At 47.0% G+C, this 25,235-nt stretch overlaps 1 protein-coding gene and 1 non-coding gene across 2 annotated transcripts in view; both read right to left on the bottom strand.

Moving 5' to 3' along the window:
• Positions 1 to 9,006: 9,006 nt before the first annotated feature.
• On the bottom strand, positions 9,007 to 9,080 carry TRNAT-AGU (transfer RNA threonine (anticodon AGU)). The gene has a single exon. It is a non-coding gene; the product is annotated as a tRNA-Thr (tRNA).
• A 1,684-nt stretch (positions 9,081 to 10,764) lies between these two features.
• Positions 10,765 to 25,235, bottom strand: part of WDR88 (WD repeat domain 88) — a 42,557-nt gene continuing 28,086 nt past the window's right edge. The window contains exons 7-11 of the mRNA XM_047712304.1: positions 24,289 to 24,476; positions 22,489 to 22,571; positions 21,159 to 21,227; positions 13,273 to 13,365; positions 10,765 to 11,120 (exon numbers count right to left, since the gene is read on the bottom strand). Of these exons, the coding sequence (XP_047568260.1) occupies positions 10,947 to 11,120; positions 13,273 to 13,365; positions 21,159 to 21,227; positions 22,489 to 22,571; positions 24,289 to 24,476 (607 nt within the window). The 3' untranslated portion in view covers positions 10,765 to 10,946. The remainder of the gene's footprint in view (positions 11,121 to 13,272; positions 13,366 to 21,158; positions 21,228 to 22,488; positions 22,572 to 24,288; positions 24,477 to 25,235) is intronic.

Here is a 25,235-nt window from a genome sequence, read left to right as displayed (position 1 = left end):
TGGGCTCTAATCCAATGTGATCTGTGCCCCTCTAAGAAGAAATTTGGACAGAGATGTCTGAGCCCATAGACTAAAGGGCCACTTGAAGACACAGTGAGAAGATAGTCTCATGCCTCGGTTTTCTTTTGAGGCTGCTGTGCCCCTTGCCATTGCAAGAAGTCCAGAGGGATATTGATCAACATGTTCAATCCTGCTCCCTGCAAGCACTGACATGCATGTGACCAAGGTCAACCAGTCACCCTCTTTCAGGTGCTGGCTCCAGAGCAGAGAGAGCAGGGGCTGGAAGTGGGGACAGGCAGGGGGACAGCTCGTCCTTGGGACCACCCATTGGTTCTGCCAGTGCCATGCTGGTGGTGCCAAGCTGGTTGCTGGGAGTTTTATGAACTGCACCCCAAATGTCCTCCTCTCCCCAGCAAATTCCCCCAGTGGCTAGGACAGGGAGTGATGCCCACATGGGTAAAGGCTGTCTCCAAAGGCTGAGACTGAAGTTCTCCTGGGCCATGTGTCAGGACCCATGCCCCAGTCTGTCCCCTCAGCCACTCTCACGTAGAAGTTTGGGGAGGGCATGGAAAGGTAAGGGGGAGCAAGAATTAGATATTTGCATTGCGGGGTGAGTTTGACAAACAGAAACACCTGAGGGAAGGTGTGGAGGCAGGATCCAAGACAATATCGAAAAACATATAAACAAAAAATACAGCCATTCAATGAATTCACAGCTCACGGTGGGGCCAGGAGAGGCTCACAGAATACAGAAGTAATAGAGGCTTGTTGTAAAGAAAACAAACAAAAACTAACCACACAGACAATAACACTGTTATTTTGGCAAATATCCTCTCACCTACCTACAAAAAATTTCAGGATGGCTCAGTTGGTTAAGCGACCAAATCTTGATTTTGGCTCACATCATAATGTCCTGGGATCAGCGAGCCTCGAATTGGGCTCTCTGCTCAGCGGGAAGTCCACTTCTCTCCTCCTCCCTCTTCCTCTGACCCTCCCCCACTCACACAGGTGTGCTCTGTCTCTGTCTCTGTCTCTCTCTCTCTAAAATAAATAAATTTTTTTAAAAGATTTTATTTATTTATTTGCCAGAGAGAGAGAGCGTGCACACAAGCTGGCAGAGTGGCAGGTAGAGGCAGAGAGAGAAGCAGCACTGAGCAAGGAGCCCGATGTGGGACTCGATCCCAGGACCCTAGGATCATGACCTGAGATGAAGGCAGCGTCCCAATAAAGTTTTTGGAAAGATTTTATTTATTTGACAGAGATCACAAGTAGGCAGAGAGGCAGGCAGAGAGAGAGGGGAAAGTAGGCTCCCTGCCGAACAGAGAGCTCAACACGGGTTTCGATCCCAGGACCCCAGGATCATAACCCCAGCTGCAGGCAGAGGCTTTAACCCACTCAGCCACCCAGGCACCCCCCAATAAAATTTTTTAATTGTGGTAAAATCTACATAATATAAATTTACCATTTTAGCCATCTGTAAGCATCAGAGGCATTAGGTACATTCACATCATTGTGCAGCCGTGACCTCCAACCACCTCTAGTACTTTTCTTCTTCGCCCCATGAAACCCTGCACCCATGAAGTGAAAACTCTGCTTCCCACTTCCCCCCAGCCCCTGGAAACCATCATTATACCTTCTGTCTCTATGAATTTGACTCCTCCAGATGCCTCGTGTAAGTGGAATTTGTCATTCCGTGCCTGGTCGGGCTACTTTTCTAAATGCACATACAGATGGCTTGACGGAAGTGGAGTCACAGAGAAGCACAGTTTTGGAACTGTTTTTGCTTGTCAGTACAACAGCCGTCGCCACATTCGCATACAGAGCTCTGCCCCCTCATTCTTTGGTGCCTGCCCCGCACTCCACAGAGAGCCCTCCGTGTCATTTGTCCAAACCTTCCCTGCTGATGGACATTAGGTTGTTTCTAGTCTCTTTCCCAAGCCATCTCAGTAAAAGACCTCAGTCTTCATCCCTACAAAGGGATCCGGTCAGGTCTTTAAAATGAATGCCCACAGTGATAGTTTCTGAGCCAAAGGGAGCAATTGAAACATGGATGCCCATTGCCAGTGTACCTAGAAAGCAGAATATAAAAATGCTCATTTTCTCAGCATCTCTGGGAGTTACCATCAGCCTTTATATAACATTTTCTCGTATGGCTGGAGAAAAAAATCTCACTGCTTCAATTTGCTTCTATTCAACTGAACATCTATTCATATGTTTTCTTGGCCATTTGCCTTTCTTCCTCTGTAAATTGTCTATTTCTACTTTTTACAACTTTTTCAAGGAGAAAAAAAAAATATTCAGAAATAGAGAGGTATGTGTGCTACCCTCCGGACCAAGACCAAATAAAATTGTGCCTCCTAAAGCTTCTCATGAGGGCACATTTGTCAAGAGAATGAACGTGCCTTGAAATTCCTCCTTTAGCTGGTTTCTGGGGCATTTTATTTGTTCAATATGTGAATCATTAGCATCACAGCAGCTGAAATCATCAGAGCCAAGAAGCTTAAAGGTTTCCTTCCAGCTCCTAAATCTCAGATAACAAAGAAAAAAAGGCAAGTTATCTACACTGGAAATACAAATTTACATTTTCTCAGGTAGCTGAGGCCAAGTGCAACTTCACATCATGTGGGCACCTCGTGAGCTGTGTGCAGAGAGGAAGTCACTGAGATCCTTGGGTGCGCTTTCTTCCACTTGAATCCCTCTACTGTCAACAAAGGAAATTGTGTAAAACACAAGGGAGGCATGTGGGTGGATTTTTGTTTTTTGTTTTTTGTTTTTCTCAGAGAATGAGAATCAGAAATGCCCATCACAAAAGTTCATTCAAATATTTATTTAGATAACATTCTATGTCACTTAGAAAATGAAGAAATAATAACTTTTACATTTTCCTTTGTTGTTTTTTTCCCCCATTTTTATAAAGAGGAGAAAACAAGCCCAGTTTTCCTAATTTTGTTGGCAAGAGCCAAAGTCTCACTGGATTCCATCTAAACTGTGGCCACAGGTAGCCGTGTTTGAAGTAGTCAAGTGTAGGAGGCAGAGAGAACATGGACACACTCAGAAGCACCACCATGAAGTCAGTGTTCTGTCAAATCTAATTGCAACAATCACAACAATGACAGTAACAGTAATATTGTTCTCAAGGGAGTTGTCATGACTTCAAGGCAACAGGTGCATTTTCTGCTCCAAGGTAGGCAAAAATCCCAAGTCATTATCCCCATTGTCATTGTCACTCTTTGATACGTCTCAGCCCCAAATTCAGATCCTCTCCAGGCACGTCTTGGTGTCCTTTACAACAGCCTTGTCCTGGATGCCCTTGGAGCACCTTCCCTGTGCAAGATCCCTGCAGGCAGGAAGTCAGAAAGGCTTTTCTTCATTTTCTGAAAGATAAAAGTGAGGAGCACTGGGGTGTGGCTTGGTCACAGCTGCTCAGCACTTAGACTAAAAAGGAAGGAAAGTAGCAGGTGATGTGGAAAAACTCCCCCTCTAGAAGAAAACAGGATGGTTTCTACGGACATTCATTTGAGCATTAGAATACTTTCAGCAAGTCACAGAAACCCAATTCAACTCTTCCTCAGGGACTCTGGCCTGGGGTGTGTCCCAAAGCCTAACACGGGAATGTATGAGAAACCTGGCAGCAAACAGTGGCCTTTGGGTCTCTCATCCCAGCCCCTCTCCCTGTGCCTGAGCACCCGGGTCTGCATATTATTAGACACTCAAGTTCCAAATTCTATGGAAGGGCTCCGATTGGCCCAGCCTGGCTAGCTGCTCTCCTATATAGGTCATCCTGGGTCAGGTTCCAGCTGTGGGCAAGGGCTAGCATTGTCTGGTCTTGAAGTCCTGGGAATTGGCATCAAGTAGGAGTCATTCCTTGATATCCCTGCAGTGTGTCCTACAACTTGCCATGAACCTCCGAAACGAAAGTTTTTGGTGTGAACCTAGATTTTCAATTCACCTGGGTAAGACTGGCAGGCTGTTTGGTAAATGTATGTTTAACTTTGTAAGAAGCTACAAGAGCTCACTGAAGAAGAAATGGATAAAGCAAATAGTGTTGTATCTATCAACGACATTGAATTTTTAAGGGAAACTTTCCAACAAAGAAAGCTTCATGCCCAGATGGCTTTGTTGGTGAATTCTACTAAACAATTAAAGAATAAGTCTTATCAACCCTACACAACCTTTTCAGGAGCATAAAATAGAAAGGAAACTTCCCAGTTCACCGTATGAGACCAGAATTATCCTGATACCAAAGCCAGAGAAAGACCTGACAAGAAAAGAAATATGCCATACATAGATGCAAGATTCCTCAGCAAAACAGTAGCAAACTTTCCAGAAATATATTAAAGCGATACTATGTCACAACTAAATGGAGTTTATCTCAGGATTGCAAGGCAGGTTCAACACTGGAAAATCAGTCCGTGTGATTTGTCAAAAATCCATAGATCTTTATACCACAAAGAGTAAAATTTACTGTGTATAAATTTTTAGAAATCACCCATAATGTCAGGGGAGTCCACGATGAGATGCACACAGTGACAAATGACCGGTTTACAAACGGATAGCTTAAGCACACTCAACCTGGTGAGAAAGGGAGGAGGTAAGATGGTCTTTTGACCAGATTCTCTAAGGAGAAAGAAAAAAAGAACTACACATAAACTTGTGTTTCAGTTGGTAAGTTTGTTTCTCAAACAGATACAGGCTATGAATTCCAAAGCTATTTTACAGGTACAGTAGAGTTGAACAAATAAGTAGATATTTGGAGATGATATTGGAGATAATAAGAGGTTTTTAATTGACTGAGAAAGAAGTTACCAAGAAAAATCAGTGGGGGAGGGGATGCCAGAATGAACACCATGGTGCTGGATTGGAGTCAGAAATATCAATATGAACTCACTTGTTGAAGTACACACACAGACTGAAATAGAGGTACGTGTATTTGCATGTTTAGAATACATAGCTAGACGTTCCTAACTCAGGGAGCCTGGGTGGCTCAGTGGGTTACGCCTCTGCCTTTGGCTTAGGTCATGATCCCAGGATCCCAGAATCCTGGGATCAAGCCCCACACTGGGCTCCCTGCTCAGCAGAGAGCCTGCTCCTCCCTCTCCCTCTGCTGCCCCCTCTGCTTGTGCTAGCTCTCTCTCTCACTCTCTTCCTCCACCCCCAACAAATAAATAAATAGAATCTCAAAAAACTAAAAACACCAATAGAAACCAGTACACACTTATTAGAATGGCTAAAATAAAAACATTGGCGATACCAAATGCTGGTGAAGTTGCAGGGCTACTTGAATTCTCAAAACTGTTGATGTGGCATTATGGAAAACAGTGTGCAGTTTCTCATAAAGGTAAACATACCCTTACCCTGTGATTCAGCCATCCCACTTGTAGGTATTTACCTTGGAGAAATGAAAACTTAGGTACACACATACCTGTATGTGAATATTCATAACATTTTATTCATAATGACCCCAAACTGGAAATAACCCAAATCTTCTTCAATAAAATCAACTGTGGTACAAAACAAAATGGAATATTACCCAGCAGAAAACAAGGAACAAACTACTGATACATAACAACATGGGTGAATCTCAATCTGGAGGAAAGAAACCAGATTCAAAAGGGTATGTACTGTATGAGTCCATTTATATGACACTCTCTGACAGAAAAAACTGTGACGGGGGGCGCCCGGCTGGCTCAGTGGGTTAAGCCTCTGCCTTCGGCTCAGGTCATGATCTCAGGGTCCTGGGATTGAGCCCCGCATCGGGCTCTCTGCTCAGCAGTGAGCCTGCTTCCTCCTCTCTCTGCCTGCCTCTCTGCCTACTTGTGATCTCTCTCTGTCAAATAAATAAAATCTTAAAAAAAAAAAAAAAAGGTGACGGACAGTAGATCAATGTTTTCCAGAAGCTGGGATTTGTGGAGGGGTTAACTCCTAAGGGGTTCACCACAAGAGATTTTTGGGGGCTGATGAAACTGTTCTTTATCATGATGGAGGTGGTTATATGACTTTGTGCATTTGTCAAAACTCAAAACTACACACACACAAAAGGTGAATTTTATTATATGTAAAATATTTTTAATTAAATTTTAAAATTTGTCCAGTATATATAAAGCCAAAGCCCTCTTGACACCTCATCCCAGTCTCTTCCCTACCTTTCCGGAAGTAACCATTAAAATGAAATTAACATAGGTGGTGGTGGTTGTTTTTTTACATACTTACATGTATACACATCGATAATATACTATTTGTGGTTTTTTTAAGCATAATGAACATGATCACATTGTATATATCCTTCTTCCTCTAGTTTCTTCCCTTAGTAGTCGAGGGGATTTTCAAGGGTCCCTTCGGAGCTCTCTGAAGTCAATGGGGGAGCAGATGCTGAGGAGGACACTGTGAGATCCATCCACCCTCCCTCCTTCTTCTGGGCCTTCAACACCTCCTTCCTCTGGGCCTTCAACACTTCAACACTGTGAGATCCATCCACCTTCCCTCCTTCCTCTGGGCCTTCAACACCTTCCTCTGGGCCTTCAACACTCAGCACAGGGGGTAGGGGGAGCTGGCCAGCCACATCTCAGGGACCTGCCTGTGTGGCCTGTGCCGATCACCGCACATTTCATATGCCTTCCCCTGGTCTCCAAGAACACATTCAAGGAAGACCTGAGGCCCCACCCTGCTCTCAAGACTCAGCCCAAGATTTCAGAGCCATGGAAAACTCTCTACCCTGAGTTACTGGGGCAGCGGGCTGTCAGTCTGGAGCCACCAGCAGTCCGTTGCCCCCTGATATGGAGCCAACCGCAATGGAAGCAGAGTCAAGGGTTGGAGAATGAGCTCATGGGTCCTGAAAACATTGCTGGAGACCATGAAGCCACCAGCAGGAAGCCAGCACCACCTTTGGACTTCCCAGTGTCAGGAGCCAGTGAAGGGCTCGTTTTCTTCAGCTGGAGGAATCCTGAGGAACACGCATCCCATGTACCAACCGCAGAGCCCCAAACCAAGCTTTGGCTCCTGGTCACCTGTCCCCCACCCCAACCCCTCCCACCCTGCCCAAGAAGAGCCTGGCTTTAAGCCCTTCTCCCAGAGCCTGTCCCCATGCCCTCCATGTGCCTTGACACCCTCCCCTTGGACTGGACCCGCCTCCAAAGCCACTGATGGCAATGCAGTGATGTTAAATAGTCAGTTACTCCTCAAGCAAAAATGGCACTTTATGAAAATTGTGGCCGTGTCCGCTAACAACTCCGTCACAAGTACAGCTTCTCGAAACAACTCCTGTACCTCAGGACTCCCACAGACGTGCTTTCTGCCTACGTCTCATTTCCTCACGCAAAGGATTAAAAAATTGTGTGCTCAATAAAACTAATAATGTTTACTGCTTCATAAAAGACATTCTCAAGGGAAACTGGCTTTCTCCCTTTTCCCACAAAAGTGGTGGTGAAGAAAAAACAGTGACAACTGGGGCCCTTTGGTGTCGCTGCCTTGATTCCTGCTAGGGTGCCAGTGATTTTCCTCACCACTGCTTTCACACACCAGTGCGAATGTCAACATAGTAAAAAGGGCAACAAACATCTGTGTATCATTATGAAAATCGATTTGACCACCTGAAAGGGTCTTAGGTGCTCTTAGGGACATTTTGAGAAGTGCTGCCTTACACTATTCGAAAAGATGGAGTAGTTGTCCGAAAACCTCAGATTATGTAATCCAATCAAGATAATAGGATCCATTTTTTTAAAGTCACATGTCCACAAATGCCTACCATGTTTCAAACACCATTCTGTGCTGGGGGTACCGAGGTAAAGATAGGCATATTTGACTCCCTACGCTTTAGGGCTTAATTTTATTTGAGGAGACAGACAATAGACAAAAAAGACAAGTTTAGACTATGAAAAGGCTATTAAAGGACAGAGTCAGTACAATGTACTGGAGGCTGGCCTGGGGGAGTCCTTGTCTCCTCCAGGAGAGTGGCCAGGGGAGGTTTCCCAAGGCATACCCTTAAGGAAGGCTAGAAAATGAGAAAGACCCATTCCTGCAAAGGGCCCAGGAAACAGCATTCCAAGTACAAGACACAGAAAACACAAAGGCCCTGGGACAGAAATAGCATGGCATTTTTTAAAGAACAGGAGGGGTAGAGTTAACCCTATTTCTCTTTCCTGCCTTTGCTCACTGCCTAAGGGTGCTCACCCAATCCGATGGGTTCAAAGTCATCCGCTGCACGCAAGGCTGACGGCCACAAATGCTTTTCTTCCGCTGACCCTCCCCAGTAGCCAGCCTTACGCACCCAACCAACATTGGCCACCAAACAGGCCAGTGCTCAAAACTGACACGGCATACCTCAGGCTAGCAGTAAAGATGCGCCAAGGAAAACCACAATCCCACAAAGACCCAAGCCCTATTACCACTAAACTCACCTCTGATTGGATTGGGGAGAAGGCGCCCATCAGAACTGCAACTAACGGACCCCCAAAACAAGAGAAGAAACAGACAATAACCTCAGACGCATGGGAGAGATAGAGAGATGCTGCTTCTGGAGGAGATGAATTTGGCTCTTAGGAACACTGGCTGATCCCGGAACTGCCATCTCTGCAGCTCCTTGGGACTGTCCTGTTGCTTCTGACATGAATTTTGTTGAGTCTGACCTGCGTGTTCCTGGGTAACTGTTCAAAATTCCGATGCCTCGCTGCACCCCCTGGGACTCCAGTGCAATCCATCAGGGTCAGGGCCTGCAGCCCTGTGTTTGTGCAGCAGCCAGAGCCCCGGGCCTCGGGGGTGTGCTTCCCACCTGGCCCCCTGGAGATACCGACTCTGATCGCCCTAGTCAGCCCAGCAGCGGGGAACGCTTGCCCTCGCTCACCGCGGACGCCACCGCCCGCGGAGACCTGAGGAAAAGACTCTGCGGCGGCAGAGGGCGGGCGAAACTGGCTTCTCAGGTTCACCTTCACACACCCAAAGTGAAAGGGGCGCGAGGTAGTGCAGTCGAAGAAAAATGTGCACCGGTAAAAAGAGAGCCGGGACGCTCGGTTGAGGCACCGCTGGGATTCGAACCCAGGATCTCCTGTTTACTAGACAGGCGCTTTAACCAACTAAGCCACGGCGCCGCCCGCACGAACATCGCGAGAATCTGAGCCCCATCACCATTTATTCCATCCGCCTTACGCTTGCGCATGCGTGCTGCCTGCAGCCGGCGCATGCGTGGTATCCGGTTCGGGGGCTGGGACGAAGGGGTCGGACGTGGAAACTCCGGAGCAAGTGGCGCGAGAGACGTCGGCGGGCTGGTCTTCCAGGTCTCTGCCGCGTCTGCCCCCAGGCGCGGAGCCCCGTGGCCAGGTGTTTGGGGGACGCCCACGCAAAGTCGGACCTTCTGCCCTCCAGACCAGGCGCGGGAAGACCCCCAGCCCGTACTGCGAGGCCGAGCCCCGGGGGTCGGGTCGGGGCTCACACCCCGCGGTGGCTCCGCGGTGACCACGCCGCGCAGTGATCGCTCCGGCGCCCTGAGCCCGGGAGGCGGCGGCGCTCCGGGGACGCCCTCGGGGTCGGCGGCCCTTCCCGCCCTGCGGGCGCCTCCAGCCGCCTGGCGAGACCGGCCCTTCCGTCGTGCCGCTTCTCCCAGGACACGGTGGGCGCCTGAGCTTGCCCTACGGGACCGGGAGCTTCGAGGGGGCCCCCGACGCCGCCCGTGGGGAGGTTTGTGCTGCAGGAGCAAGCGGGGCCCTCCCCGCCCAGGCCTCCCGCCTGCTGCTTCTGAGTCGTCCCAACACTCGTTAGAGGGCCTGCGAGCAACGACAAAACCAAACGCGGCTGCCCCCTTCACCCAACGGCGACTCCGGCCGGAGAGCCTCGAACACGGAAATGTAAGTTTCTGCAAGTAGGGACGCAGGGGCCCGGTCACTGGAGTGACCTGCAGTAGCAAAACCCGAGAAGCCCATCAGTGGGGCGCTGTTGGCATCTGCAGCCCGGCCGCACCCCAACAGCGGAGAGGGGGACGTATCTGTTCGGGGCGAGGGAGACTGCTTAGCAATGGGACTTCCCTTTCAAAGTCAGCCCGGTTGCTGGGAGGGCGCAGAGTGGAGCTCTGACATGTTCATCCATCATGGACGTGAATAAATGGAGACATCTGAACAGCCAGCCCCAGTCTGACCAGTCACCAGGGTGATGACTGAGGAGGGCAGCACCCAGCCCAGGACCTGCCCAAATAGTGACCAGCTTCTGGTGCCCCTGGACAGTTATGGGATGCCAGTCAGTTGACACGAAATAAACCAGGCCTGCAGTAAAGTTTTTAAGACAAACCAAGGGGCATACTCCTGATTGACAGAAATCGCGTGAGCCATACCAGATGGGAAAGGAAGCCCTTCCTGTCTGTTAACTGAAACCTTTGTGCCTTCCGAAGTAATTGATTTGTACAGTGTGGGATGCACTGTGGAAGCAGGGGGAAGACTGTACATCTGCCTGGGCATTCTGGAAATGGAAAAGTCTGGGGTGGAGAGCAGTGCCCTCCACCCACCTGCCTCTGACCTTCCTGTGCCCTGAGTCGATGGCCATCTGGGAGCACTAGCCAGTGAGGTACCCACAGTGCCTTGCCTCCTCCGCAGAGGGGTCCCACATATCTTCCTATTCATTTGACCAAGCTTTCCTCAGGAGCTGTGGGTGCTGGTCTGGCTGCCTCACAGCGCAACACCAGAGTCCAGAATATGTTCGTAAAAGGAGACGGAATGAACACCAAGACATGAAAGCTTAGGAGCAGCAAAAGTGCTTCTAGAATTCACATGCACACTTGTTTTCTAAAGGAATCGAGATTTATTCTGCATGAAATCTAAAAACAGTGTTTGATCCCCAAGGGGGCTGTGGAGCTGAGTCTGACACGTTCACCTGGGCTGGGTCCAGCCATAGAGAAAGGTTCCTTCAGAGCCCCAAAACCTGCTTCACGGGGGACCCGTGCTCAAGTCAGTCAGCAAGCCCAGTGAGCATCAGTCATTGGCAGTCAGGCTGCACTCCTGTGACGATGAGTCTTCCCCTCCTAATGATGATGAGGCCTCTGTTAACAAGCCTTTTGCATCCATCCGGCAGAACACACATTTGGTGACAGTTTCAGAAAAGATGTCACTTTCATAGTTGGAGAAAGGCCTGTCGCATACTTCACACTGACATGAAATATTTAAAAAAGAGTAAAAACAAGTGCTGGTCACAGGGAACCAAGGCATCCAGGTAGGATTCTCCCACCAGAGCCAACCCCCCCTGGCCGGGCCAAGGAAGAGCTGCCTCTCTGCTCTGTGGTCTCTGCCCCCATAAGCGTGGACATTGCAGGCCACTGAGAGAGAATGCACACGGGATTCTCCCTCTCTTCCCCCCACAGAAACTATGCAGGTACAACCAGCCCATCCCCTGCTGTGGGAATCCTGGGGGCAGGAGTGGTAAGCCACTGGACAGTGGAGAGGGTGGGGGTAGGTATCTAACCCCATCCTCTGCCCTTCACAGAGCACAACTCTGGGGCCGAGGGGCTATCCTAACCCCCTGACATCCCGGGGACCTAACTTACGGAACCATGAGAAGCAAGTAGGCAAGATTTCTGAACAAAGCCGTACTTTTTACTAGATGATGAAGGTTCTGAGCCTCCTCCTCCATCTCAGCCTGTTTCTGGCTACAGTGCACAGAGAATAGTGGCTACAGTGGCTCAGCTCACCCGCCCTGCCTGCTTCCCACAGACAAGTGAGCAACACCACAGGCCAGGCTAACAGGCCATGGGCAGGGGTCTCAGGGATGCCTCCCGCAGCAACATCCCCCTACAAGATGGCATGCCTCTGCCCTGGCACGCCAGGCCTCTGTGCTCTGCCACCTTTGTCTACTCAGGGCACTAAGGCCTTTGGGAGAGGCAGCCACATCCCACCCAGGGCAGGCCCTCTGGGAAATCTGGCTTCTGAGGTTTCTTATATTGATTTTGAGCAAGACAAACGCAGAGGGCTCATCTTTGGAAGAGCTTCAAGTATGTCTCTTTCTTTTCTTTGTTTTGTAAGAAAGAAATTTGTTCCTTTACCTACCTTATTCTGCAGCATAATTTCCCATGGCCCAACCCCAAAATGGCAGGGCTCAGAGCAGGCAGCCCCTGGGGTCCCTGTCCCAGGGGACAGGTGGAGGACACAGGCAAGCACTGCTCTGTAACCAGTCAGCTTCTAGGGTCCAAGGGCCAACATGGCCACACAGGCCCTGAGGACCAGCTGGCCACAAAGACAAAGTCCATGTTGGTCCCACCCCTCATCTCCCGCCCTACAGATTAGCCATTTCTAGCAGCAGCTCCTGGCCGGGCCTTCTAAGAGGAGACAAGCCTAGGTGACTCCCCCTGCAGGGAAGGAGGACTCAGAGGACCCACCAGGGACTCCGCAAGCCTCTCAGGGTGCAGCCAAGTGTCTATACTGCAAGACCCTCATAGGGACTGGCCTCCAGCACCCAGGGATAGACTCTGTGGCCATCCCTGGCCAACACCTGGTGAAGCAGATGTGTCCACCCTACTACCACCGTCCTCCACTAGAGAAAAACGGACAGCTGAGCCCCTTCCCTGGGAAGGCACTGGGCAGTGGGGGCCTCACCAAGGAGTCTGCTGCTCAAGCGTGGGAGGCTAATGCCGTGTCCAGCTGTGTGTCCAGCCATGCCCCTCTGACTCATTTCACTCCTCAGATACCCCAGGCTCACTCCTGCCTCAGAGTCTCCACATTGGCTCTTCCCGATGCCGGGAAGTCCTTCCCCTAAACATCTGCACAGCTCACGCCCTCACCACCTCAGGTCTTCATCAAATGTTAACCTTCTCAGTGAGACCTATCCTGGCCATCCTTTCAAGTGTGACCAGCAGGAGCACCTGAGTGGCTCAGTGGATTGAGCAGCTGACTCTTGATTTCAGCTCAGGTCATGATCTCAGCGTCCTGGGATCAAGCCCCGCATTCAGCTCCCTCCCCTCTCAGCAGGGAATCTGCTTGAGGATTCTCTCTCCCTCTGCCCCTCCCCCACCTGTATGTGCTCTTTCTCTGTCAAATAAAGTGTCACCAGCATTCCCATCCATTCCCCTTTCCCTACGTTATTTTTCTCCAAATTATTTATTGCCGTGGGATGTAGGACATATTTTTCTTGCGGCTTTTCTCATGGCCTCCTCTTTTAGAACATAAGTTCCCTCAGGGCAAGAATTTCAGTCCGTTTGTTCATGGTTTTATCCCCAGTTGCCCAATAAATGTTGGTTCAAAGAATAAATTCATTTGTGGAGGAAACTAATGAAAGCCTTCGTTGAGCTTAATATTACCCAGTACCAACCTGTTTCGCCTTTAAGCCCAGGGCCTTTTTGCACTTGATTACCAGAGGAATTTCGTCAATTTCTTCAATATTCCATAGTCTCATGGTTTTGTCCTAAAACAAGTTAAACAGCAAACCAACAGTCACAAGATGGGCCCCTTCAGCTGGGAGGCCCCAGGAAGGCACACTGCATCCACGTTACAACATGAAGAACCCCATCGTGCAGAGGAACAGAATCAGGGTGACCTGCTTTCTCCAGGACCATCCCACCTTTCACGCCATCAAGTCCCACATCCCAGCAAACCCATTCCAGGGTGCAGAAGATCCCACTTTTCAGCAATGGATGTGGAAGTTTGAGGGAAAAGGACAAAATCCCCACAGTGGCCCCAAAATAGGAACTGAAGGCAAAACTATGTTTAATGACAAATGGATATGCATAGCTACATGATCCACCTTCCATAGTTGCTGTCAGTTTTCCATGGCTTGCAGTTCACCCTGAGTTCTTGCTCATGGGCCATCCATGACTGCGAGTCCCACAGCAAAACTGCATTGTAGCCACAAGTGTTAACGGGCTGCCTTTGATTTTACCTATGCAACTGGTGTGCTGTGTTTCAAGATCTTGCTAGCAAAATTTTTAACATTGTGAATATTATGATCATGTTTTCTAAGAGTTCAAATCGTGAAGATGAGAATAATTACAAGACAAATGCCACCATGACACAGACATCGCCAGAAGCAGAGGCTGAACAGCTGTGTTTAATGACAGATGGCCAGACAAATAAAACTAGATTGGGAGCAGGGGCAAGGTGATAATTAACCAGAACATATCATACTGCAGGATATGAGGAAAAGAATTTGGAATTGGGTATGATGGAGAAGAGAATGTGAAAGTACATATGGACACTGAATTTCACAAGCCTGGTATGAGACGGGCAAGTTCTAAATCAGTTTTTCCATATTCCAAAAAGACACCAATGTGAAAGAAAATGAAATGTAAGCCATCCGGATTGGAAAAAAAAGTAAAACTATCTCTATTTGAACATTACGTAACCTTGCATATTGAAAATCTTAAAGAATCAACTAAAAAACTATTAGAACTAATAAATAAGTTCAGTAAGGTTGCAGGATACGAAATCAATACACAGAAATCTATTGTACTTTTAAAGACTTGCAGTGAACAATCTAAAAGTGCAATCAGATACGCAATTCCATTTAGAATAGCATCAAAAAGAAGAAAATGTTTAATAATAATTTTAACAAAGAAAGTGCAAAACTTATAGACCAAAACTAAAAAAAAAAAAAAAATCGTTGAAAGAACCTAAAGGTGTAAATGAACAGAAAGATATCTCATGTTCAATAAATCAGAAAACTTAATATTGCTAAAATGAGAATAGTCCACAAAATGTAGTACAGATTCAACACAATCTTTATGAAAACCCTAGATGACTTCTTTGCAGAAATAAATACACTGATCTTAACATTCATATGAGGAGCACCTGTGTGGCTCAGTCATTAAGCATCTGCCTTCAGCTCAGATCATGATCTCAGGGTCCTGAGATGAAGTCCCACATTGGGCTCCCTAATCAGAAGGGAGTTTGCTTCTCTCTCTCACTCTGCCCCTGCCTGCCACTCGTACACAAGCTCTCTCTCTCTCTCAAATAAATAAAATCTTAAAAAAAAAAACTGAAACAAAAACTGATTAGTGTTCCTAGCTAACATAATAAGACCAAAAAAGGAAAGAAAAAGTATACATAGTGGGAAAGAAAAAATAAAACTCTTTGCTCACAGATGATATGATGGTCTATGTATAAAATCTCAAAGAATCAACCAAAAATATCTTGGAATTAATAAGTGATCACACTGGGTTGCAGGATACAATGTTAACACACAAAAGTCAATTACTTTCCTATATGCCATCAATGAACAGCTGGAACTTTAAAAACACTACCATTTACACACACCCCCAAATGAAGTACTTAGGTATATATATAGCAAAATATGTACAAGACCTATATGAGGAAAACTACAAAACTCTTCATTAATATGAAGATTGAATATTGTCAAGATCTCTGTTCTTCCAACTTGACCTATGGATTCAATGCAATCCCAATCAAAATTCCAGAAAGTTATTTTGTGGATATTAACAAACTGATTCTAAAGTTTTTAGAAGAGGCAAAAGATCTAGAATAGATCTTATAATATCATTAGATCTATAATGATATATAATGACCTTATAATGACGAAGAGAGGAACCCAAGTTGGATGACGAAGAGAGGAACAAAGTTGGATGACTGACACTACCCAACTTCAAGATTTACTGTAAAGCTACAGTTATCAAGACACTGGTATTGGTGATAGAACAGACATATCATTGGAACAGAATGGAGAGCCCAGAAATAGGCCCATATAAACATAACCCACTTAACAAATGAGCAAAGGAAATACAATGGAAGAATTACAGTCTTCAACAATCAATGTCTGAACAACTGAACATCCACATGCAAAAAAAAAAAAAAAAAAATCTAGGCACAGACCTTACATCCTCCACAAAAATTAACACAAAATGGATCACAGACCAAAATGCAAACTTATGGACGCCTGGGTGGCTCAGTGGGTTAAAGCCTCTGCCTTCAGCTCAGGTCATGAACCCAGGGTCCTGGGATCGAGCCCCACATCGGGCTCTCTGCTCAGCAGGGAGCCTGCTTCCTTCTCTCTCTGCCTCTCTGCCTACTTGTAATCTCTGTCAAATAAACAAATAAAATCTTTAAAAAAAATGCAAACTTATAAAACTCCTAGAGAATAACATAGTAAAAAATCTAGATGACCTTGGGTTTGATGATGACTTTTCTTTTTTTTAAAGATTTTATTTATTTATTTGACAGACAGAGATCACAAGTAGGTAGAGAGGCAGGCAGAGAGAGAGGAAGGGAAGCAGGCTCCCCGCTGAGCAGAGAGCCCGACGCGGGACTCGATTCCAGGACCCTGAGATCATGACCTGAGCCGAAGGCAGCGGCTTAACCCACTGAGCCACCCAGGCGCCCCTGATGATGACTTTTAGCTATAACATCAGAGACATGGCCCACGAAAGAATTAATAAGCTAAACTTCATTAAAATTTTCTGCTCTGCAAAAGACACTGAGAGATACTATCTGCAAAAGACCTATCTGATAAAGGACTATTATCAAAAATCTATAAGGAATTCTTCAAACTTAACAATAAGAAAACAAAAAACCCAGTTAAAAATGGACCAAAGATCTTAACAGCCTCCTCACCAAAAAAGGCATACAGATGGCAAATACACATGTGAAAGATGTTCCACATAATATGCAAATTTAATCTGCAAATCAAAGTAACAAGATACCACTAAGCACCTATTATAATGCCCAAAATTTGGAACATAAACAACAATAATGCTAATGAGGATGGGGAACAACAGGAGCTCTCATTCACTGCTGATGGGAATGCAAAAATGTACAGCCACCTGGTGGCTTTCCTACAAAGCTAAACATCCTCTTACCATGCAATCTATCAATCAAACTCCTTGATATTTATCCACGGGAATTTAAAACTTATGTCCACAAAAAAAAAACAAAAAACCTCCAAAAGGATGTCATACTTCTGTCTCACAGAACTGGAAGATACACGGCTTTTGTTGTGTAAGGGGTAAAGTGTATGGTGATTTATTATAGTGGCAATAAGAAACTAAAAAACTGAGTAATGTTCCATTTCCTGAATGAGCATATGCAATTAAATGCAACTAAATGCCATATGGGAGAAGAAAAGGGGCCAGTGATCCCATCGGTGTTGGCCCCTTGCTGTGTGGAGCTGTCAGAGGCCACCAACAATCCCTCTCCAGGCATTGTTGGTGATTTGCCAAATCCCCACAACCCAGCCCTTGAATATTCAGAAGTTGGGAGTTTCAGATCATCTTCTTGATTTCTATGAAGATTTTAGTAAAAATGCAGAAAACATAAAAGCGTGTTGGCATCTTATCTGAATACAAACTAGACATTGCTCATCTATCCACATGTTCAGCAGACAACGCAGTTGTAAATTCTGGAAAATTCCATTCAGCCTATTAACTTCTTTCCAAAGCAAATGAAAAGAGCCCACCCGCTAAATGGATGGCACGTCATGCACACCACACTGCACAAAACCGTGGGATTTGCTCACCTGTGATGTTGGGTCTTTTTTTCTTTCTTTTTTTTGGGGGGGTAGAGAGAGAAAAAGAAAGTGGGGGGTGGGCAGAGAGAGGGAGAGAGGGAATCTTTTTTTTTAGATTTTTATTTATTTATTTGACAGATCACAAGTAGGCAGAAAGGCAGGCAGAAACTGGAGGGAAGCAGGCTCCCCGCTGAGCAAAGAGCACGATGTGGGGCTCGATTCCAGGACCCTGAGATCATGACCTGAGCTGAAGGCAGAGGCTTAACCCACTGAGACACCCAAGTGCCCCGAGAGAGGGAATTCTTAAGCAGACTCCCCACTGAGCATGGAGCCCAACTCAGCTCAATCCCATGACCCCAAAATCAGGACCGGAGCCAAAACCAAGAGTCAGACATTTGCTCTACCGGGTCACCCAGGAGGCACCCCCAAGGTCTTTCTTAATAGTTTTTAGTCTCCTTTCCTATTCCTCAAAAAGTAGAGAAGCACTTTATAAAAATGATGACTTTGTAGAAATGAAAGAAGGTGTGTTGCTTAAACATTTACCTCCAAGATGGCTGTTATCACTGTCAGCTCTAAAGAAGATATTTAAAATGTGGGCCTGCCATAAAATTGTATGTTTAATGTGTGGCATAAGAAGAATGTCCTCTGGTTTTGAAATGCATTGAGGATGAGAGTGGAAGAAAGGGGAAAGAGGGATTACAGCAGAATTACAAAAAAGGTATGGGGCGTCTGGGTGGTTCAGGTCAGGATCCCAGGGTCCTAGGATGGAACCCCACATCAGGTTCCCTGTTCAGTGGGAAGACTGCTTCTCCCTCTCCCACTCCCCCTGCTTGTGCTGCTCTCGATGTCACTCTGTCAAATAAATAAATGAAATCTTAAAAAAATAATTAAAAAAAAAAAAGGTATACCCTGTTTCTCCAACACCGTTTCAGGATCTTCGAAGAGGCCACAGTGAGCCTAAAGAAGGATGAAGTGACTGACTGCCCCTTGGTTGCAGGTTGTGACAAAAATTCATACAGTGGGGGCGCCTGGGTGGCTCAGTGGGTTAAAGCCTCTGCCTTCGGCTCAGGTCATGATCCCAGGGTCCTGGGATCAAGCCCCGCATCGGGCTCTCTGCTCAGCAGGGAGCCTGCTTCCCTCTCTCTCTCTCTCTGCCTGCCTCTCTGCCTGTCAAATAAATAAATAAAATATTTTTAAAAATTCATACAATGAAAATAGGGGTTACTTTTTTTTTTTTTTTGAAATAAGACAGCTTCAGTATTTAAAAAAAAAAAATCACCAGAAAATGGCAGTCATGCCAAACAAGACATTCATTCTCAGTCTCTGTATCTGGGATCCAACATTATTATCCCAAGTTCAAATGACCTCTGTGCTTTAAGGCCATTTCCCTGAGAAAGAGAGGCCGGAGTCACGACGGTGTGCGCTGTACTTCAGAGCCTTTTAAGGTAATGGCCACTTCAATCACGGCCGGCCTACCCCATCCACTCTTGCGGCAAAGGACCCGGCTGACTGACAAAATGCCTTGGCCACTAAAAGGTTTGCAGACTGAGTACCTTCGGACAGCTTTGGAAGGCTGGAAGTGAATTCCTGCAAATCTAAAAACCTGTGAGCTCTAGAGAGACCCTGAGGACTCCATGACCCGCGGCTGTTGCTGAGAGGATGTTTTCGCCTGGTGGCCTCCCGAGGGCTGACGCAGGAATCGGTGAGAAGTGGGCTTGGTACGAGCAGAGCTGCAGGCCCAAGTGGGGCTCACAGTTGTCAGTGTGTGGTTTTGTTGCTACCTCAACAAAAAGAAGGGCGTCCGGAGGCTGGGGCAGTCCAGGGCACACCGTGCACCCCCTAAACTTAGGCCATGTTATGTGTCATTTATAGCTCAATAAAGCTGGGGAAATAAATACATGAATGAATAGAAATATGTTTATTGAATCAATCATATTGTATCAATCTTATTGTACTTGTATTCTTTTCCTTAAATCTTATATTTATGTATCTTCAGCACACATGATAATAAAGCCTACAACGTTGGAATAGCCAATGAAGACTTTTTTTAAAAGTCCAAATAAATTGCCATAAGAAAGAGATATTATAAAATATATTATCAAATACATAAAAACATTATAAAATATAAGATATATAAAAGAAACACAGGGTGCCTGGGTGGCTCAGTCAGTTAAGCATCTGCCTTTGGCTCGGGTCATGATCCCAGGGTTCTGGGATCGAGTCCTGCATCGGGCTCCCTGCTCAGCAGGAAGCCCGCTTCTCCCTCTCCCACTCCCTCAGCTTGTGTTCCCTCTCTCACTGTCTCTCTCTCTCTCTCTCTGTGTCAAATAAATAAATAAAATCTAAAAAGAGAAAAAAAAGAAAAATTTTTTTTTAAGATTTTATTTATTTATTTGACAGAGAGAGATCACAAGCAGGCAGAGAGGCAGGTAGAGAGAGAGGAGGAAGCAGGCTCCCTGCTGAGCAGAGAGCCCAATGCGGGGCTCGATCCCAGGACCCTGAGATCATGACCTGAGCCGAAGGCAGCGGCTTAACCCACTGAGCCACCCAGGCGCCCCAAGAAACAAAATGTTTTATATAAAAATAAAAACATCACAAAATATAAAACATTATAAAATATAAAAATAAAATTAGTTCTATTATGAATTACTACTAATTGCTGCCGTTAAGTAGTTCAATTATTACTGTTTCAATACTAGCATTGATGTAACAGAGAAGTAAAAATCACTGAATGAGACATGCATTTCAAATAAACATTCCTTTTTCTTATTTTGGTTTGCACTTTCAATTTTCTCCAGCTTTACTGAGATAGAGTTGTCATAATCATCTTTCATATTTTTATATTAAAACAATAACACGGGCGCCTGAGTGGCTCAGTGGGTTAAAGCCTCTGCCTTCGGCTCAGGTTGTTATCCCAGGGTCCTGGGATCGAGCCCCACATCGGGCTCTCTGCTTGGCAGGGAGCCTGCTTCCCTTCCTCTCTCTCTGCCTGCCTCTCTGTCTATTTGTGATCTCTGTCTGTCAAATAAATAAATAAAATCTTAAAAAAAAAACCAATAACACATCAGCATAAAACTTTTATTAGGTATTCTGTTATTATGGTATTGGGGTCGTGTGTGGCAGTGTCTGGGTTGGCTAACATGTTGGTCATGGCAGGCTGAGTCTTACCCATGGTCCCATGCACCCAGAAACCCCCAGACCACAGAATGGCATGGTTCTAATAAAGGTCAGCAGGGAGCAAGGTGGGACCCCCCCTCCCACTACTCTTGGGCTCACCACACCTGAAGGACAGCTCTTGGGATACCCTTGGGCTTGCTCTTCTGTGCCACTGGCATGGGAATTCCAGGATATGGTGGTGCAGAGAGGGAAGGCCCACCTGGGAGCTCAGGGTGGTCTCTGGGCTTCCCAATGAGCTTGACGCCTTCCCCCCAAAGACCCCCTGTTGGCTCCATCACTCACTGGTCTGGGCAGGCCCTTGCTCCAACAAAGCTCAAATGTCAATGGTCGCAGACACAGAAATCCCTGGCAACTCCCCACCTAAGCAGACATAAGGACCTGCTTCCCACGGTCCCGGCCAGCTCCCTGCATTGAGGATGGCCTGGCATGGTTGGGGGCGGGGGAGGGGCGGCGGCGGGGCCCAGACTGAGGCAGCCCAGGAACTTAGCTTGACAGTAACACTTCCGTGAACACCAGTTCTGAACGTGGGAGAGACTGGAAGTCACTCAGAGACTGGCCACTTTTACCTTTGAAGCAGACAGGACCCATTTCTTGTTGTTGCTAATGGCAACGTCTGTCACCCAGTCACTATGGCCCTGAAGAAAAATAGAATTTTTAACAAGTGCCTAGAGGAAAAACCTTGGTAAGCACAACAAAGACAAAAAGGCAAAGTCAGGACCCCAGGGATGCCTGCGTTTAAGAGCAACTGATTGCGCTTTCCGGAAGTCACCCGTGACATGTAACACGAAGTGTAAAGGGTGTCAATGCACGTGTGCGTGATGGCACTGCGCTCTTTAAAACAGAACTCCAGTGTTGAGCAGGATGGAAGAAGAGTGACTATATTCCCAGCTGGCCCCAGAGCACCTCTTGCAAGCTTTCGTCTGCCTTCTCTGTTCTAGGAAATAACCACTCGGAGGTCCTCCTGGAGAGGGGGCTTTTGCTTCAAGTCGCCGCAAACCTATCCCCTGTGGCCTGAGCAAAAGGGGGGTTATTTTCCTCAGGTAAAAAGGAGCTCAGAGGAGAGAGATGCTTAATGACGTCAGGGCTCTGCGTCAGCATCTGGACCATTCTTTAACCTTAGGGAAAGAGATGGAAGGCGAGCAAGTGTGGTACGGTAGGAGGAAGGAGAGTAGGAGAGAAGTGAAACTGCTGTGCGTAACAAAGGATGGGAGCTTGAGGGACCAAGATGTATGGATGCAAGCCAAGCTTTCACAGCCAAACCATGAATCACAAGACCAGAGAGGCTGTGGGAATCTTGGGGTAGGGGGTACTTGGCACGGAGGTGCTGCTGTAGCCAGTCCTGGGACTGCCTAACCTCTCTGGGTTCCTGCCAAGTTGGGACAATCCATCCCGTCATCATAGAGACACTCTGAGTCGAGTCTCCTCTAACTTGTAGGCAAAAGCACTCAGAGACCCACCATTCTGGAGCCCAGAGCTATCTGTGCAGGCCTCATTATGGCATTCATCTTTCTGCAGAGTAATTTCTACTGTTCTTAGATACTTTTCCACCTCTGAGTTTTTTGTTGTTCCCTCTGCCTAGAATGCCCTTCCCGCATTCCTCATTCACTCAGTCTTTCCTTGCCTTCAAGTTCTCAGCTCAAACGCCACCTTGTCCAAGAAGCCCTCCCTGCCCAACCATTGTGGATTAGTCCTTGGGGTCTATCTCTTTCACATCACCCTGTTGTGATTTCTCTGTTTCACTCATCATGGTTAATGATCTGCTTGTTGGTTTCCTGTCTGTTTTTCCCCACAGAGGTGTCAGCTCCAATGGGGACATCTAGGTCTGTCTCACCCACTACTGTATCCCCAGCACCCAGCACCCAGCATGGACCCTCTATCTGATGTTGACATTGGTACCTTCAAGGAGAGCTTCTGGTAGCCTTCTCCTACATCCCAGATAGCCACAGTCCTGTCGAACCCTCCAGACACGAGAACAGAGGCTACAACACAAAATGATAACATTTCAGAGAAGCGGGGGGGTCATCTTCCCCCTGCCAAGTGCTCCCCCTTTCAGCAAGGTCAAAGCGGGCTGAGGTTGCATTGGTGTGGTGACACCCTGGTTCAGTCCAAGGACACTCCAACCTCTTCCTAGGGTGGCTCGATGACCCCCAGCCAGTTACAGTCTATTCTCATTATTCACAGCAGTGACGTTCCATAAAGCCACCACAGATGCTGAATTAGACAATGGTGAACAATTTCTCCTAGGGGACCTAGCGGGTGAGGTTCCTAGGAGCCTCTCTGGTCCCAACTTTTCATTAATCGATCAATACATAACCTCGTTTTAGATCTCCTTCTGCTGAAACACACTGTAGTTGACACACAGTGTTTATTCATCAACGTAAATTCGCGGCCATCAGTGCAGGAGCTGACAGCTGAACCTGGCTTATCCAATACCTGTGCTCTCCCTGTAAGCCATGTCACCACCTTCTCACGCTGAGGAGCACCAGACAGCAAGCACTCCAGCCCTGTGCCTGGGGGCTCTTTAAAGAACAGAGTTACCAACCAAGTCCACCAAATGCAAAATAACTGGGCACTCAAGGGCCCGCAAAATGGACACTTGCCAGAAAGGGAGCTGGAACAAGAAGGCAGAGGGCCACCTTGTTCAACCGCAGCTGGGAGTGTGTGGGTAGGCCAACTCACACTCTTCGCTGCCCTGCGTGTGTCCACAGCCCCTGCCACATCACAAAAGTGCCACAAATGCTGATTTTAGGGTTACGAATAAATTTTATCCAGTATGGTAATTCACAAATGCAGAACGTGTGAATAAGAATAATGGCCAGTATACAACTCTGAACCCCAAAAATACAAGGACAGAAACTGGTGGGATGCCCCCTAATGGGGTCTAACTCACAGAGACTGCTTGTGAAGAGGTAAAGTTGTTCAAAAACACCCTAGCATTTCGCAAGCCAGGCTCTGATTGTTTCTGTACTGGCTGGGGGCCCCTGATACATACACACACAGAGAGCCCCACTTCCCAGGAGGATAGAGGAGGAAAGCCATTGGCTCCTGAGTGTCAGGGACTGTCACTTCCCTCACTGAGGCTAGTGGCCTGAGGCCACTTCCTGTCATCACCTCTGTTGGCATCCGTGCCCCTTCATTTGTCAACAATGCCCTCATTTCCCATGAGGAAACACCCCACACAATCCTCTCATTCCCTCTGGTTGGAGGGTACTAGTTCAGAGGGGTGGGCAAGTCACTCAAACCTAGCCAATCAGAGCCTTTCATCCTCTGGTAAAGTGATTGGTTCCGAGGTAGGCGTGTGTCCCAAGCTGAGCCAATGAAGCACTGTCCTGGGACTTGCACTAGTACCAAGGAAAAGAAGGGTCTCTCTTTCGCCAGGACTGGCTCCCTAACAGCACTGTCTTGAGTGTCTGGACCCAGCCACACCTGAAGTGAGATCTGCTCTTGGACTTCCCCATTCCAGGGGCTAGTAAATATCTTTGGCTGCTAAGCCACGTTAAGCTGATTCTCTGCTACTTGCAAACTTCTGCCTATTAATGTCCCTCCTGGCTTGTGTGTTCTCATAGAAAACAAATCCACCCTCACCATTGGTGAGGAATTGCCTCTCTTTATGATGGCAAGTCCAGGGGAACGGAACACAAGATCTGCCCCAGCACTCCCACAGGTGTGAAAACTTTCTATGTGTTCATTACTCACTATCTCTGGAAAAGTGGCAGGAGCTCACAGATCCTTCATGGCCCTTCATCAGAGTCACACAGGCTCCAGAGTTCCGAAACTCCCCCGTATGGACATTCCATATTTTTAAGGTTTTATCCCAGGAGCTTGTACACAGGAAATGGCCACTGAAGGTAAAACAGCAGTTTGAGATTGCACCAGAATGTGCCCTGAAACACAGATGGGAGGGTGCATACATCAGCACCTCATGCCTTGAGAATCTGGGGACAGAGCTGAGGTGAGGGGCACTGGAGCTGACCTGGTCCCCTATGACCTAATGGACATCATTCCTTTGATCACTGCCTACCATGTTCCAAATCTTTTTTTTCCCCATTTTATAAAAGTTTAAATTCTAGTTAGTTAACATATAGTGTAATATTGGTTTCAGGAGCAGAATCTGGTGGTTCATTACTTACATACAATACCCAGTGCTCAGCACAGCAAGTGTCCTCCTTTATGCCCATCACCCATTTGGTCCACCCCCCCAACTCACCTCCCTCTATCAACCCTCAGTTTGTTAACAGTCTCTTACGGTTTGCATCCCTCTTTCCTCTCTCTTTTTCCCCTCTTCCCCTTTGCTCATCTGTTTTGATTCCTAAATTCCACATATGAGTGAAATCATAAGGTATTTGTCTTTCTCAGACTGACTTATCTCACTTAGCATAATACACTCTAGCTCCATCCATGTCATCACAAATGGCAAGATTTCTTTCTTTTTGACGGCTGAGTAAGATTCCATTGTATATGTATTATCAAGGTCCAGATCTTAATTGCTCTGACTAAGCAATATTCTAGGATTTCTCAATCATGGCAACACTGACATTTGTGCTACCCACAATTCTTTGTGGTAGGGGGTTGTCCCATACACTGTAGAATGTTGAGCAGCGTCTACCAGATGCCGGCAGCACCTACACTCAGCTACAACAACT

This window comes from Lutra lutra, chromosome 17, assembly GCF_902655055.1.
Source record: "Lutra lutra chromosome 17, mLutLut1.2, whole genome shotgun sequence".
NCBI classification, from domain to species: Eukaryota; Metazoa; Chordata; class Mammalia; order Carnivora; family Mustelidae; genus Lutra; species Lutra lutra.
Note: the sequence above shows the minus strand (reverse complement) of the source record. Positions and strands in the feature narration are given on the sequence as shown.